The 17087-nt window shown below is 39.1% G+C and overlaps 2 protein-coding genes across 2 annotated transcripts; one reads left to right on the plus strand and one right to left on the minus strand.

The window, feature by feature from the left end:
- Nucleotides 1-3593: 3593 nt before the first annotated feature.
- pex11a (peroxisomal biogenesis factor 11 alpha) lies at nt 3594-6587 on the minus strand. Its single transcript, XM_083566795.1, has 3 exons — nt 6432-6587; nt 6240-6355; nt 3594-4836 (listed from the first exon to the last, which is right to left on the minus strand). Exons 1-3 carry the CDS (start codon nt 6485-6487, stop codon nt 4268-4270), a joined length of 741 nt encoding a protein of 246 aa, XP_083422921.1. The 5' UTR covers nt 6488-6587; the 3' UTR covers nt 3594-4267.
- Nucleotides 6588-11983: 5396 nt separating this feature from the next.
- On the plus strand, nt 11984-16343 carry rnf113a (ring finger protein 113A). The gene is made up of 10 exons (XM_083566094.1): nt 11984-12138; nt 12305-12384; nt 12956-13054; nt 13236-13343; nt 13468-13577; nt 13925-14031; nt 14396-14485; nt 14802-14895; nt 15833-15939; nt 16179-16343. Exons 1-10 carry the CDS (start codon nt 12033-12035, stop codon nt 16244-16246), a joined length of 969 nt encoding a protein of 322 aa, XP_083422220.1. The 5' UTR covers nt 11984-12032; the 3' UTR covers nt 16247-16343.
- Nucleotides 16344-17087: the final 744 nt, after the last annotated feature.

Consider the following 17087-nt stretch of genomic DNA (forward strand, 5'->3'; position numbering starts at 1 on the left):
AATGAATTAAAATGAACGTAGTCACGTAGAATCGAGCACTCATACGTGCGAGCCGCGGGAACAGAAACTGGTCAGAAGCGGAGATGGCAAACCAGAGAATTACATTACTGTGATGGAAGTGTTCTTATTATTTTGAAATAGTGGAGGAAAAGAAGAAGGGAATAATGGTAAAGTGTAGATTATGTGTTGGTGAAAAGCTCTTGTCAACTGCAAAAAATACCACTTAAAAAAAACCCAAAAAAACATCTGCATGCAGAGCACAGCACTACAGATGTGTGTGTGTGTGTGTGTGTATAATGTTGAATATATGGAAATGGAGACAGAAATATAGAAAACTTTTGCCTACTTTCCACCACTGCAGCTCTATTGACTGCTCAGAATCAAAGTTTTCCGTGGGAGACACATGTACGACGCCATCGCAGCAGAGAGAGAGAGCAAATTCACAGCTCATTTGCTCTTTGTGGGAAGATAAACTGCCACGGTCACTGATAATAGCACGAACTTTGTAAAAGCGTTCAGAATGTTTCAAGCTGATGATGAAGCAGAGAATGATGTAGACGAGGACGAGGTCATATTTACGGAATTGCACGATGTTTTACGAGATGACGGCGAAAGGTATGTTCTCCCTCCACATCACCGGTGTGCAGCCCACACCCTCAACCTTATATACAGGAACGATAGTTACATTCCTGACGGCGAAGGCAGATTGAAAAGCAGTGTACAGAAGAGCGACTGGAAAGTGTTCAGCCTTGTGGTCAAAATTTAGTCGATCATCTTATTGTTCTCTAAGAAGTTATTAAGCATTTTAAATATTTAAGACATGTCTTTGCCCTAATATAACATTTCTTAATGGCAATTATCTATATTACACCTGTTACACCTGTAAGGCGTGAAAGAGATACAAGTAACGCAAAAGTAACGCAAAAGTAATATAACGCGTTACTTTCCATAAAAAGTAACTAAGTAACGTAATTAGTTACTTTTTTTGGGGAGTAACTCAATATTGTAATGCGTTACTTTTAAAAGTAACGTTGCCCAACACTGCTGATTAACATTATTAAATTTATCATGAGCCAAAAACCATTTTTTTTTCAACAACTCAAAAAATAAAGCAGCGGCTGTGGTGGTTCGAGGAGTTTCCTCCATCCTTTATTCCTCTCTAAATGTTCTGCTTGTTGTTGAACTGACGTTGAACTGTATGTTGGTGATCAGTAAATACACCACGCGCCAATCGAAACAAGTTCGAAACGATACGCACGCTCGACTCTGATTGGTGGCTTTCTGTGTGTTTGATTAGTTACGTTTTTATCCTCGTAAATAAAAAGGAACAACTGGTTTCACAAAATGTAGGTGAGCAAAAAGTCAAATATTTGACTTTGAAGAATGTAGTAAAGTTAAATTAAAGTCTCCCCAAATAGAAACACTTCAGTAAAGTTCAGACACGAAAAAGCGACTTAAGTACAATATTGAAATACATTTACTTTGTTTCGCTCCACCACTGAGGGTGTTATTCTAGAAACAATGATATAAACAGACAAAGGCATGACTATACGCCTGAATATATTGATTTACACTCAGGATTTAACAGGAATTCACAGTTTAACTGTTCTGTCTGTTGTTTAAAGGTGTCGTATATACTGGGTACTAATCTAAAACTCAATATAATATAGAAGATATTGACTTGAGAACCATGACCCAGATGAGTAAAGATAACCGGTAAGCCACAGATTGTCTATAACAAGTCAAGTGTTATTCTAGAAACAATTATATACATAAACGACGGCATGATTATATTGATTTACACTTCTTTCTGACTACTTTCAGGCCAATCCATTTTTACAGCTCTGTGGTATACAAATAAATACTTATAGGCAGTGTATAAACTTTTGACTAATCTAAAACTCAATATTTTTGTAAGAGGATGTGATGCCTCTGTTTTACAAGATATCCATTTGAGAATCACGACTTGTGGATGAGTGACCGGAGTCGAGGTGTCATTACACACTGCAGGATGTTTTTTTTTTTTGTTGCATTATTAATTTTAAGAGAAAAAAAAAGAGAGGCTGGTGAGGGAACCGCTATCTGTTCCTGCTATTAGATAAGTGAATGAATTGGTAAGTAGTTGCATGTGGGGGTTGTGTCCCAGGTGGCTGTGAAGGTTTTCAGATTGGTTGCCAGGTGAATGCTTGGCAGTTTGTAAGGCATTGTTATGGTATACAGTGCATTTATGATGGTACTGAAGGTAGTTAGTGGTGTAGCTGGACAAAGCAGCCTGTATCTAATGTCAAGTCAAGTCAAGTTTATTTCTATTGCGCTTTTCACAACAGACATTGTCTCAAAGCAGCTTTACAGAAATCAACAGTGAAGGTGAACGATGTGTATTTATCCCTGATGAGCAGCCGTGGCGACTGTGCCAAGGAAAAACTCCCTTAGATGTTATGATGAAGAAACCTTGAGAGGAACCAGACTCAAAAGGGGAACCCATCCTCATTTGGGTGACATCAAGAGTGTGATTATAGTCTTTAAACAATACAGAACACTGGAGAGTGAGAACTAACATGAGCACTGGAGTGTGTGATTAGGAGTAATGTTCTTACAGTCTTTTACAGTCATTTGTGGTTATAAAACTGAAACTAATGTTTTTAGTCTCTGAATTAAAATCTGATTAAGTTTTACAGAAATTACACATTTTTTAATGCATTTCAGATTGGTATTCCAGAGGGTTGCCAGGTAGTTACTTATTATATCATTAGTGGTTAGTAGTGTATTGCTAGGGTATGTAGGGCTACTAATCAGCAGGTCCTGAGTTCAATTCCCTTATATAAACAGTGGTGGAGAGTAATTAATTAAATGTAATTTCTTACTGCACTTAAGTAACTTTTTAAAATATCTGTAGTTTTTCCAATTGAGACTTTTATTTGAACTTCACTAAATTTCAAAGTCAAATATCACACTTTTTACTCAACTACAATTTTGTGAAATTAGTCGTTCCCCTTTTATTGTATAAATTGTATAAATATGAGGATAAAAACAAAAACGTAAATGGTCAAACACGCAGCAATCCACCAATCAGGGTCGAGCAAGCAGAACATTTAGAGAGAAATAAATGATGGGGGAAAAAAAAAAAAAAAACTCCTGACTCGAACTCACAACACAATATCAATTAAATAAGGTTTTGGGTTCAGTATCATTTGTATAGATACCAATCAGTGTTTGTGTCATTAATATCATTCTATCAATAGATCAGTGTGCTGAGAGTCACATTCGAGTCTTTTCACATAAACTGAGTTGATTAAGTAGAGTCTTGTGACAAAAATTACAATACGAACATTAAAGCCGTAATAAATCAAAGTACTTTGGATACTTAAGTACATTTAAAGGCAAACACATTTACTCAAGTGAATGTTTAAAGGAGCACTTTAACTGAAGTCACATTTTAGTGCTTTAACTCAACTACATGTCAACCACTGAATGTCAATGTAAGTCACAAATATATGGTTCGTAGGCGGTTGTGCTTTTCCAGGTTGTCGCTATGTGATTGTCACGAATTGTTTTTGGAAGAGAATAATAATGACAAACAAATACAATTGGTGAACATAAATCACATTTATTTTATAGTTCAGAATCCACTCATATAGAATCTAAGAATTATTTCGATAAATTAAATTAAAGTCAGTCAGGTTTAGAGCTACATTTGCTACCCAGGAATATGGTATTGCATCTAGTCATAGTTATAATGTATTTGGAGAAGGGGAAGCTCAGTGGTATTCGACTTTGCATCCAAAAGGTCTTTAGTTCAAATCCTAACTACTGCCGAGCCGCCACTCCTGGGCCCCTGAGCAAGGCCCTTAACCCCACAACTACTCAGCTGTATGAATAAGATGAATGAAAGTCGCTCTGTATAAGTGGCAAATGCCATAAACGTATATATCGCAACCGCAATACAATTATTGTATTGAGTGACAAATTTTGCCGTTGGAATCCAGTGTTAAATTAATGAACGGCAGCTCATTCGAATTTCAAAAACAGTCATGCAGATACATCTAGAGCTGCGGTTAATATTCACATTGAGGAATCAGATAAAGCAAAACGTGCTCCGTGTTATTTGTAGTGTGATGACAACATGAGATGCTTTCCTGCTCAACACGTTTGTAAAGAATGATTATTCAAGTAACTGCGACAATTCGGGGGCAGATCCTGGAATAAAAATGGCCTCTAACTCAAATCAGCGATTGCGCCAAAACTCATCCTAAAAGTACTTCTGGGACTATGGTTTATTTTTTAAACTAGGCTTCACGACCAGCAAAATCCCCAAAAGAGATGAAAGGAGTCCACACAGTCCCGTCACGCCTTCGTTCGTCCTGTAAACTCCAAGCTTATCCAAAGGAATGAAAAGATCGCACGTGTTCTTCAGCACATCGAGGATAAGAGCTGGGTGACTCCTGAGGCTCTCGATTGAGAGGAAGAGAAACGCGTCGAGCTGTGGAATGATGACCGTGGCGGTTTCCTGGCTCTCGTTGAGGTGATCGTCGAGCTTCCGCCGATAATGTTCTTCTCGTGACTTCTGGACCATGAGCTTGGAAATGGTGTAAGCATCCTGGATGAGGTTCATCACCAAGGACAAGAAGTAATACCGAGTGGCGTTTCGGCTCCATCGTTCTTTATCGACGTCTCGGATGAGGCTGATGCTTTGCGCCCAGAGGACGTTGTCACAGATAAAATAAAGGGCGCGGGTCAGATTGGATATGGTCAGGCAGAAACGCAGCACCGGGTCCGTCAGGTGAAAGGTTCTCCTGGCTGCATCGATCGAACTCACTGTATTACCAAGCCTGAAAACTGAACCAAAAGACAGTTAGCTCAGACTTTCTTTGGTCTATGATTAATCAGGTCACTCGACTGCATGACTGGCTGATTACAAAACTGCCAACAAAATCAAAATGCACTTCTGTATTACTCTACTGCAGAGACGGATGTTTTTTTTCTCAGTTGCTTTGGAGCGATTCTCAGATGTATTGTCGAGTCGAACAAACTGCGAACTGCTGTTTCCTACAGTATTATGTTGATCTACAAATATTATACTGGTTCTGACCTGAATAGTCTAAACCGCCAAAACAACTAGGAACCAGTTTAAACCAGTCAAGTTAAAATTTAAATTTTTTTTTTTTTGTAAATGGGTCTTGTATTAATGAATCGTGCAGAATCTCGAATGTCTCTAATGAAGGCGAGTGAAGGGCATCAGATGGACCAATGATCGACTGGTTCTCTAAAACGGGTCAAAGGTGAATCTCGTGAACCTTCATTTAAAAATGGAGGAACAACCAGGAAACGAACGAATACTAATTTAACAGTACAGTAAAAGTGTGAATCCCGGTGTCTTGCAATCGACATAAATCAAATATGCAAATCAGACCAATTAATTTGTGCGGTTGAAATTCAGCCTCGTGTGTTTTCACTTATTGTGACCCGAACCGTAGTTTACATCAGGAAACACTGAAACCGTGCGTCATACTGATACCACGACTTAACATCTTGTTGGGTGAAAAATGATAAAAAGGATTTGATGAAACGTCTAGGCTTTCGCAAGAAATCCAATGTGTTGTGCTGAGAAAAATATTAAGAATGATTCGAGAAACGCTCCAAAGCAACTGAGAAAAACTGTAAGAGGTGGATTGATACAGGTAGGACACCATTGAAGGCCTAGGTGTGAAATACACATCCCACCACTGGTGTGTGTGTGTGTGTATATATATATATGTATGTGTGTATGTGTGTGTGTGTGTGTGTGTGTGTGTTAAGATCACTTTAAAACTATGGACCTTGAAATAAGTATAACAATTGCAGCTTGTTCTCTAGTTTTTATAGGAACTAAATTTATGGTTGTGTTTCTTAAACGTTTCGGTGGAACAAAAAAAGGTGATCTACTGGTGGAAGGTTAAATATTCCATTAGTGTTCAGTTCTAGCAGGACATTTTGGTATCTCAGTGGTTAAGGCGGTGGATTTCTCATCAGAAGGACGTGAGTTCAGATCCCAGTAGCACCAACTTCTCAAGTTTTAGTGCATCTGCCAAATGCAAAAAAAAAAAAAAAAAAAATTATGTGTTGTGCAAGATGAGATATTGAGGACAGAGGGGGAAGAGGGTGGAAAGTTAATAATAAATAAGATAACAGAGAAGAGAATCCACTGGACTGAGTCCATCTGAAGAGCTGAAGAGACAGAACCACCAACGTGTACCACTTACGCTTCCTTCCCGAGCTCATGTTGGACTCCAGACTCTGCAACTTCTGCACCAGAACTTTTCTCCTTATGTCGTCCTGGAGCAGGTACCTGGCCAGCGCGCATGCGTACTGCGTCGCCCTGCATATAAGTTACATGGATCTCAAATTCTTCGTAGGACAAAAGTTCAAAGCACGAACTTTTAGCTGAAACCCACCTGAAAACGCGATCCCGTCCTTGACTCTGATTGGTGAATTTGACGAACGCGTTCATTTCTGCCTCAAAAACTCTCGGAACCGAGCGACTGGAGCAACACGATGACGCGCTGAGCGCACTCCCGGCTGTCGGGGCGCATGCGCACTAGTTTTTAGAAGACGTGTTGCGTAACAGTTGTTCAAAATCCGTTCTTGATAAAAAGCGCAATATTCTTCTTAGATGTAATTTTTCGACCTTGAAAAACTCCATGTTAAGTTATCAGTGTTTTATGTACAGGTTTTACTTTATTGGAAATTGTTCTAAAAATAAGAATTTTAGTCCCCATAACATGGGTCTTCACCTGGGAATTCGCGACCTCTAGGGGGTCCGCGGCGGTACTGCAGGGGGGCCGCTAATTAATTGTGAATCGCATATCGTTTTTTGTTAAAAGAAAATTAATAAACATGGATGAAAAACATCAAAGATAAAAGATTGAATATTAACTTTAACTTTAAGCTGAAGTTGTAAATGTATAATAGTCCACCTGATCGTTAAAGGAAAATGTATGAAACTGCAAACCTACTAAAATAAAATACTTTTGAACTTTGAACAACTCAATAAATTGTGATTTTAATTGCAAAATATATGTTTGTTATGATGCATAAAACCTTTTGAAAGATGCAAAAAAATGTATGGAAATATATCGACAATGATGCATGAACAACAACAACATATTTCTAATTGTCTTAACATAATATAACTAGTGTGATATGATTGGTTTCTATTAAAATCAGTGGCTGTGTTTGAGACATTTTATATCAGGGGGTCCCTGTCCTATGTCTCTATTGCCTAAGGGGTCTTAAACTGAAAAACGTTGAAGACCCCTGCCCCGAGCCTCATATTTTTTTATGAAAATGTTTATGTAGTGTTTAGGAAGAATTCTTTATTCTACAAAAGTTGGTGGGAGAAAGAAATTTGAAGTTTTGAAGACGAAGATTATATTTTAAGAACAAATTATTTTATTTTTGGATATTGGGTAAGTTTTCTTGCATAAATCAGATTTTTAAAAACACAAATTTTTCATATTTTACAACGAATAGTTTCATTACTATGTATCTTTCAATTAATAATTATTAATAAAGACGAATAATATCTTAACCCTCTGTCATTTGATAAAGGATTAATTTATTTTCTTTTTTTTTGTTCTATGTTGTCATTTGCCATTTGTGGTTGTCAAATCGCTTTTTTTTGTTAAAATTCCTGCAGAAAAAAAAAGAAAAACTAACAAAAAAAAGTGCAACGTCACCTAAAACTTCCTCTGAATGACCCCATGACCTGACTTTCTCTTCTATATGGTTCTGGGTGATATTTTGTGTTTCTAGAACATGACTTCTTTATTTAAAATGATCAAATGTTAAATGTTAAAACTTATTATAATCATAAATAAATAATAAATCATATATATTTAACTAAAAGAGAAAAAAAGATGAGCTTTTTGCATTACTTTTATTGACTTCTGGTGTAGACATGCAATTCAATTCAGTTCCATTTCGAAAACAGTTTTAACAATGGACATTGTCCCAAAGCAGCTTTACATAAATCAACAAATCAAGTCAAGTCAAGTCAAGTTTATTTGTATAGCGCTTTTCACAACAGACATTGTCTCAAAGCAGCTTTACAGAAATCAACAGTGAAGGTGAATGGTGTGCATTTGTCCCTGATGAGCAGCCGTGGTGACTGTGGCAAGGAAAAACTCCCTTAGATGTTATGAGGAAGAAACCTTGAGAGGAACCAGACTCAAAAGGGGAACCCATCCTCATTTGGGTGACATCAAGAGTTTGATCATAAATCTTTCAACAGTACAGAAAAAAGGTTCGAGAACAAGCACCTGCACCTTGGTATAATAGTCATACGCATGCCCTAAAGAGAAAAACACGTAATCTGGAGAGAAAATGGAGGAAAACTAAATTGGAGGTATTTAGAATTGCGTATAAAGACAGTATGCTTAGCTACAGACAGGCGCTAAAAGCTGCTAGAGCTAAACACCTGAGCAAACTCATAGAAAATAACAAAAACAATCCCAGGTTCCTTTTCAGTACAGTCGCTAAATTAACAACAAATCAGGGATCTGAAAAATGTGTTCCATCACAGTTTAGTAGTGAAGACTTTATGAATTTCTTCACTGAAAAAATAGATAACATTAGAAAAACAATTGTGGCAGTTCAACCTCTGACAGCATCTCCCGACACAATCATACTTACAACCCCACAACTACACTGTTTTACATGTATAGGACAGGAAGAGCTGTATGATGCTATTATGAAAGCTAAATCAACAACATGTCAGTTAGATCCAATTCCCACTAAACTACTGAAGGAAGTGTTATATACAGCTGGTGAGCCTCATCTCAATATTATTAACTCCTCACTATCGTTAGGTCATGTCCCTAAATCCCTCAAGTTAGCAGTTATTAAGCCCCTCATTAAAAAACCTAATCTGGATCCAAACACGCTATCGAATTACAGACCAATTTCAAATCTCCCATTTATGTCTAAGATTTTAGAAAAGATTGTCGCTGCCCAGTTATGTAACCACTTGCAGGAGAACAATATCTTTGAAGAGTTTCAGTCAGGTTTTAGGCCCCATCATAGCACAGAAACTGCTCTAGTTAAAATCACTAACGACCTGTTTTTAGCTTCAGACCAAGGCTACATCTCCCTATTAGTTTTACTAGATCTTAGTGCTGCGTTCGACACTATAGATCATGATCTTCTCCTCGATCGCTTACAGAATTACATCGGTATTCAGGGACAGGCATTAAGCTGGTTTAAATCCTACCTGTCCAATCGTTACCATTTCGTAGATTTAAATGGAGAGCTATCCAGGATAATGCTAGTAAATTATGGCGTGCCACAAGGGTCAGTTCTGGGACCCCTGCTTTTTACAATATACATGCTTCCATTAGGAAATATTATTAGAAGGCATGGAATTAGCTTCCATTGTTATGCTGATGATACCCAGCTATATATTTCATCCAAACCAGGCGATACAGCTCAATTAGCTCGCATAACTGAGTGTGTTGAAGAAATAAGAGATTGGATGACCCATAACTTTCTGCTATTAAATTCTGATAAAACGGAGATTTTGCTCATCGGCCCAAAAAATAGTACACAGAAGCTCCAGCATCTCAGCCTGCATTTAGACGGTTGTTCTGTAACTACTAGTTCAACGGTAAAAGACCTGGGAGTTATTTTAGACAGCAACTTATCTTTCAAAAATCACATCAATCAAGTTACAAAAACAGCCTTCTTTCACCTTAGAAATATTTCTAAGCTAAGAAATATGTTATCTATATCTGATGCAGAGAAGCTCGTCCATGCGTTTATGACCTCTAGAATAGACTACTGTAATGCATTACTAGGTGGATATCCTGCATCATTAATAAACAAGCTTCAGTTAGTTCAGACTGCCGCAGCAAGAGTTCTTACTAGGTCAAGAAAATACGATCATATAACCCCAATCTTATCGTCCCTACATTGGCTTCCTATTAAGTTTCGAATAGACTACAAACTACTGCTACTCACTTATAAAGCACTAAATGGTTTGGCTCCCATGTATCTATCCAGTCTTTTAACACGCTACAATCCGTCACGCTCCCTGAGATCTCAAAACTCTGGGCTTCTAGTAGTTCCTAGAATAGCAAAGTCCACTAAAGGCGGTAGAGCATTTTCACATTTAGCTCCTAAACTCTGGAATAGTCTTCCTGACAGTGTTCGGGGTTCAGATACACTCTCCCAGTTTAAGTGCAGATTAAAAACATATCTTTTTAGCAAAGCCTACACATAACACACATCACACACATCACATCACAACCTTGTGCTCCAGAATATATGATTACATGCACATTATCAACTTGTGCTGTTAATATCATGAACAGCAGCTACGCTAATTCCTCTCCACTGCTTCTCTTTCTCTCCCCATCCCGAGGCATCCTGAGGTTTGGCCAGCTCCAGTCACGTCCCACCTCGTGAAGATTATGGACCAATGGATGATCATGGAGATGTAGATGCCGAGTGTTTAAAGGCCCTGGCATGGAGAAGCTGATGCTGGATCTATGATGATCACAAATTGTTCTGTATTGTTGAAAGATTTATGACCAAACTTTTGATGTCACCCATATGAGGATGGGTTCCCCTTTGAGTCTGGTTCCTCTCAAGGTTTCTTCCTCATATCATCTAAGGGAGTTTTTCCTTGCCACTGTCGCCACGGCTTGCTCATCAGGGACAAACGCACACCATTCACCTTCACTGTTGTTTTCTGTAAAGCTGCTTTGAGACAATGTCTGTTGTGAAAAGCGCTATACAAATAAACTTGACTTGACTTGACTACAGAACACTGGAGAGTGAGAACTAACATGAGTACTGGAGTATAAGATTATAAGTAATGTTCTTTCTGCAGTCTTATACAGTCTATATGGTTAGTAGCTCCTAGATTTATGAGCTCAGCATTTGTGATCATCACAGATCCAGAATCAGCTTCTCCATGCCAGAGCCTTTAAACACTCCAGGAGGTCCAATGTCAAACTCCACACATGTAGCGGGATCCAAATGGCACTGGTACGTCTCTAGATGGTTCGGGATGTTTGCGAGTTCGGCATCTACTTCTTCAAAGGTCCGTAATCATCACGAGGTGGGAGGTGACTGGAGCTGGCCAAACCTCAGGGTGTCTCGGGATGGGGAGAGAAAGAGAAGCAGTGGAGAGGAATTAGCGTAGCTGCTGTTCATGATATTAACAGCACAAGTTGAAAATGTGATGTGATCAGATGTTCTGGAGCACAAGGTTATGATATGTGATTAAAGATGTGAGGAAAGATATGTTTTTAATCTGCACTTAAACTGGGAGAGTGTGTCTGAGCCCCGAACACTGTCAGGAAGACTATTCCAGAGTTTAGGAGCTAAATGTGAGAATGCTCTACCACCTTTAGTGGACTTTGCTATTCTAGGAACTAGCCCAGAGTTTTGAGATCTCAGGGAGCGTGGCGGATTGTAGCGTGTTAAAAGACTGGATAAATACATAGGAGCCAAACCATTTAGTGCTTTATAAGTGAGAAGTAATAGTTTGTAGTCTATTCGATAATCAATAAATCAAATAATATATAGGTTATAAAAGCTAAAATTAAAACCTACAAGTTTAACCGTAATGAGCAAACCAGTGGTGACAGTGATGAAGGAAAGAATCCATTACACGGTGAGGAAGAACCCATTTCAGTATCACCAAGCTGACACACTTGGGGCCCCTCAGCAAGGCCCTTCATTGCTGACCCTGTGCTCCGAGCCAAACCTTATACTATGTAATGTAATGTACATGTGACGAATATAAAATCTATCTATCTATCTATCTATCTATCTATCTATCTATCTATCTATCTATCTATCTATCTATCTATCTATCTATCTATCCATCCATCCATCCATCCATCCATCCATCCATCCATCTAGTTTTCATTTTACTTATTGAACGCTGAGTAAAATCCTGCTCCAGTCCTCCAGGGGGCGCTCTAACTTAATCAGCGCTATCGCTGGCGCGCTTATCTCCGGTATGTTTTTTGTCAGCGGAATTAAAGATGGCGGATTCCGAGGAAAACAAACCAGCGACCTGCACGTTTCTGTTTAAGAAATCAAACAAGAAATTCTCGGCGCGGAAAAGAAAAGCCAGTGACAGCGACAAAGGTTAAAAATCACAATTTATTTCCAGAAAAATTTATAAATAAATTGTGTAATTGAGGTTTATTATAACTGTCAACTCGGTGGCTAGTCAGTTATGCTAACTGTGTAGGAACCACGGAGCCCTTAGAGCATAATAATAATGATAATAAATGCGTGTGTGTTTATTCAGACAGGAGCAGCGATGAGGAGAAAAACGCCGTGGTGAAGAGAGAAAAGAAAGCAGCCTCTCACAACCCCATGATCCAGCGGGTCAGTCTGATTTACCAATAATAATACATAAAAAATGCCATCAGCGATTTTCTAAACTCCTTCTTTGTTCACCACAATCTCAGGATTACCTACAGCACGATGATAATACATGTAGGGCATCGAGGCAAATTATTAAAATAGACTAAACGAAGTTTATATAAAATGGGCTTGGTTCAGTCTATTTAACTGCACACTGAGCACTGTGTTTCCCCACGAACCATTATTAGTGACGCACCACCAGCTAAAATCGCTCTGGACAGTTAAACACTTTGGCAGTTTTTTTCCGCCATATAAAAAAAAACATATTACTTAATTCCGACTTTTTTTCAATTACAATTTCGATTTTTTTTTTTTTCTCGCAATTCCGACTTTTTCTTCTCGCAATTAGTGACAAAAGTGACCCCTCTGTAGTGACCAAAAGCTTTGTGAACATGCGTGTAGATCATTCGATTAGATAAAAATCCCTGGCAAAATTTAAATATATAAAAAATATATATAAAATAAGATCTAAATTACTGCACCTTTGATCCTTTTTTTTGTATCCCATTCACTTCATTCAACTGTATTTCAGAGCAAGAAGGTGGAGAAAGAAGTGGTTTCTTCTAGTGACAGTGAGGAAGAGAAAGAAGCAAAGAAGGTCACGGTGGCTTATAAATCCACTCGCTCGGCGGTAAGAAATCACACCGTCTTTATTATTAATATCGAATCTCTGAATGTTTTCACTGTGTATCAGTAGATTCATTAAGTGTAGTAGTAAAAAGTGATGCATCGATAAAACAAACAGAGGAAACAGGATAATTCGATGTCTGAATAAAATCCCTGCATGTTGCCTTGCTTGTTGTGTGAGATAGAAACCAGAGGGACCGGATGACATGGGAGCCACGGCCGTGTACGAGCTCGACACCGAGAGAGATAAAGATGCCCAGGCCATCTTCGAACGCAGCCTGAAAATTCAGGAGGTAAGATTTTTTTCTTTTTTCAGAAAGATTAGATTTGTTCCAGGAGATCTCTCACGGCATCCGGGCTTCACGTGTTTTCACCAACACCACGTGACGTGTGATCATATTTCTCCCCTGGTTGTAGGAGCTGCGCGGTAAAGAGGACGATAAAATCTATCGCGGCATCAACAACTACCAAAAGTACGTCAAGCCAAAGGACACCACCATGGGGAACGCTTCATCTGGCATGGTCAGGTACGAGGACACGGAGACGCGGTCACACGCTCAGAGACCACCTTTCGTCATATTCGCCGCTTTCTGCTGCTTCCTTACTTTTTTTATCTTTTCATTTCTATTCTCTTATTTTTCATTTCTTTTTTCTTTTTCTTTTCCATTTCTTTTCTTATTTTCTTTTCTAATGTATTTTTTTTCTTCTTTTCTTTTCTTCTTTATATTTTCTTCTTTTTTTCTTTTCTTCTTTTTCTTTTCATAATTTTTTTTCCCTTTCATTTATTTTCTTTATCTTCTGTTCTTTTTTTTCCTTTTCACTTCTTTTCTTTGCTTTCTTTTTATTCAGCTGTGTGATCTGTTGTGTTTAATAGGAAAGGGCCGATTCGAGCTCCTGAGCACTTGAGAGCGACGGTGCGGTGGGATTATCAACCCGACATCTGCAAAGATTACAAGGAGACAGGATTCTGTGGATTTGGAGGTGTGTGTGTGTTTGTTTGGTCTGTGTTTTTGTGTGTTTGTGTTGATCTGTCTGTCTGTCTGTCTGTCTGCCAGCCAGTCTGTTTGAGTCTGTGTCTGTCTGTCTGCTAGTCTTTCAGTCTCTTGTCTGTCTGCTAGTCTTTCAGTCTCTTGTCTGTCTGCTAGTCTTTCAGTCTCTTGTCTGTCTGCTAGTCTGTCTGTCTGTCTGTCTGTCTGACTGTCTGTCTGTCTGTCTGTCTGTCTGTCTGTCTGTGTCAGTCTGTCTATCTGTGTCAGTCTGTCTATCTGGGTGTGTTTGTGTATGGTGAACATGTTTGTAATCAACTGGTTCAGATGATTAGAGAATCTGGTCTTTGTTCTCCCAGACAGCTGTAAGTTCCTGCACGACCGCTCTGACTACAAACATGGCTGGCAAATCGAGAGGGAGCTGGAGGAGGGACGATACGGTGCTAACGGTGAGCTCAAACAGGACATGTAGTGCTGTTCATATGATCACACACACACACACACACCATACAACTACACACACACACACACACACACACACACACACACACACACACACACACACAGCAGGGTTCAGACGCAGGCTAAAATGCAAGTATGTCATTTACCTCACAGTGTTCAAAATGAGTTTTGTGTGAAACCAGAAAATATAAAATATCTATAGACATCAAAATCAAATCACATTTATTTATTGAGGAAAAAACTTCAGGAGGATTTGAGATGCGGCTGTAGGTTAAACACACCTGTCCTGTGTGTTCTTCACAGACGAGGAAAACTACGAGGTGAGCAGCGACGAGGAGGATCTGCCTTTCAAGTGCTTCATCTGCAGGGATTCATTCAAGAACCCGATTATAACCAAGTGAGTCTCAAACACAGAGTTTAAACTGCTAACAGCAGTGCAGTCCGCAAGTACCTTCTGAGGAAAATGTAGAGGGATATGATATTTATTTATTGTGCATTTTGCCAGAAGAGCCACAATACAGTTGCATTGAGTAAAAGACCCCTGGAAGAAGAAAAAAAAAATCATTTGCACGATCGCATCAATTATTCTATCATGTCAAGGGGAATGAACCTGGTCGCGACTCGGAGTCTGCACCCACCTAATTCCGACCTCCTTTCTCGTAAACAGCCAACATTTTTGGTGCATCCACTGGTATCCATGTTGTGGGCCTGAAGCTTGGAGCCGTTACTTCTCCTCTAGTGCTGATTGTTAGACAGCGTTTTCTCCATAGGCTCAGTTTGATACCATGAGATTCTACTTCATTTTTAATGTGTAAAGATTTCTGGCACTCCAGAGGCGGTGACGCTGCCCGGAATTGCGAGAAATAGGAATTAGTTGAACCTTTTTTTTTTTTTTTTTTTTTTTATGTCAGAATCGGGCTTCCGTGGTGTTTAGCGTTCCAGAAGCGCTTCAGAGTTCAGTAAAAGTGCTCCCCACAAAAACACACAGTGCTCCTTGTGTAGTTAAATGGAATAAACAATTCATTTTCTATAATAATTTCCCTTGATGCATTTTTTTTGTATGGGTGCTACTCCAGGAATCGCTTAAGTCCTAATTTAAAGTTTAATAATAACTAATAATAAAAAAAAAACGGAGACACTGTGCTCAAGTGCTAAACTTGGAAGAGGAAGAGACTAAACAAACATTCGGTATTCCGACAGCCCTGTACCAAAATATCTCAGTACAAATATGTATACCGTTAAACCCCTAATAAATATATAGTAATGTTATAATGCACTATAGTAATGTTGTAAAGCTGCATTCATGACCTGGACACATTGTTTGCGTTGATCAGGTGTAGACATTATTTCTGTGAGGCCTGCGCGCTACAGCACTACCGCAAGTCCAAACGCTGCTACGTGTGCAACCAACAAACCAACGGAGTCTTCAACCCAGCCAAAGGTAACAGACCAGGGGTTCAGGCTCGCTCTGAGGTTCCCAGATGTGTGTATGTGTAGAAACTCAAGATGTTCCACTTGACTTCAGCCACAAGTGTGGTAGTAAGAGGAACCGTTTGATGCAAAAAAAAAAAAAAAAAAAAACGGGTGTCCCATTACTTTTTGAACCACAGCGTATGTATGTAAAAAATAATAAATTTAGCTCGTCATAAATTTTTTACGATTTCTTTTTCCTTTCTCAAGAGTTGATGGCGAAGATGCAGAAACAACAGGCTGCTGCAGACCAGCCGCCTTCGGACGAGGAAGACTAGCGTTCCCATCGCCTCCGTTTCCCTCTTACTCTTCTCCTTATATGGCTCTCTGTTTTGTAAATTAATGGTCAAAAATAAATAAATTCTTTTTTTTAAATCACTTGTTTGTTTTCATAAAAAAAAAAATTAATAAATTACTGCTACTAATCCACCTTTTGAAGACCAGCTGAAATGTTCTCAGTAGTACAGCTGCTGAAAACGTCCTCACTTTTAACCCTCGTGCTTCTTTATGTCCTCACCTTACATGTTATTTCACCTGCTCAAAACTATCATGTAAGTGAAGCATGGTGGTGGTAGTGTCATGCTGTGAAGATGTTTATCTGTATCAGATACTTGGCAACTGGTGTACAGAGATATCCTCAATAAAAACCTCTGTCATATCGCTCAGGACCTCTGGGCCTCACCCTCCAAAATGGCAACAACTGTAAGCACACAGCCAAGACAATGTCCTGGAGTTCCCCTGTGAGAGCACTGAAGTGGGCCCTGTTGGTGTCTCTGGAAAAACCTGAACGTGTCTCCACTGAGGCTTCTTATCCAACCTGACCCTGTTTGAGTGGATTTGCCCTGAAGAATGGTAGAAAATGCCCCAATACGCATACGAAAGCTTGTTGCATCAAACCCTTTAAGCTTTGTTACCAGAGGCTTCAGTAAAGAGTCTGAATACTTATGGACCTGATATTGCACAGTCACAAGAAGCACCGAGCTGTGCAACAGGTGCTGTTCTGACCACGTGCGCATCCGGTCACTGAACTCTCCTCACACCTGAGTTTCTCACCGGAAACCACACAATCTTGCATCCGCACACACTTCACTCGCCAGATTTAGGAAATACTGATGTATA

Source organism: Silurus aristotelis (assembly GCF_946808225.1).
Source record: "Silurus aristotelis genome assembly, chromosome: 17".
NCBI classification, from domain to species: Eukaryota; Metazoa; Chordata; class Actinopteri; order Siluriformes; family Siluridae; genus Silurus; species Silurus aristotelis.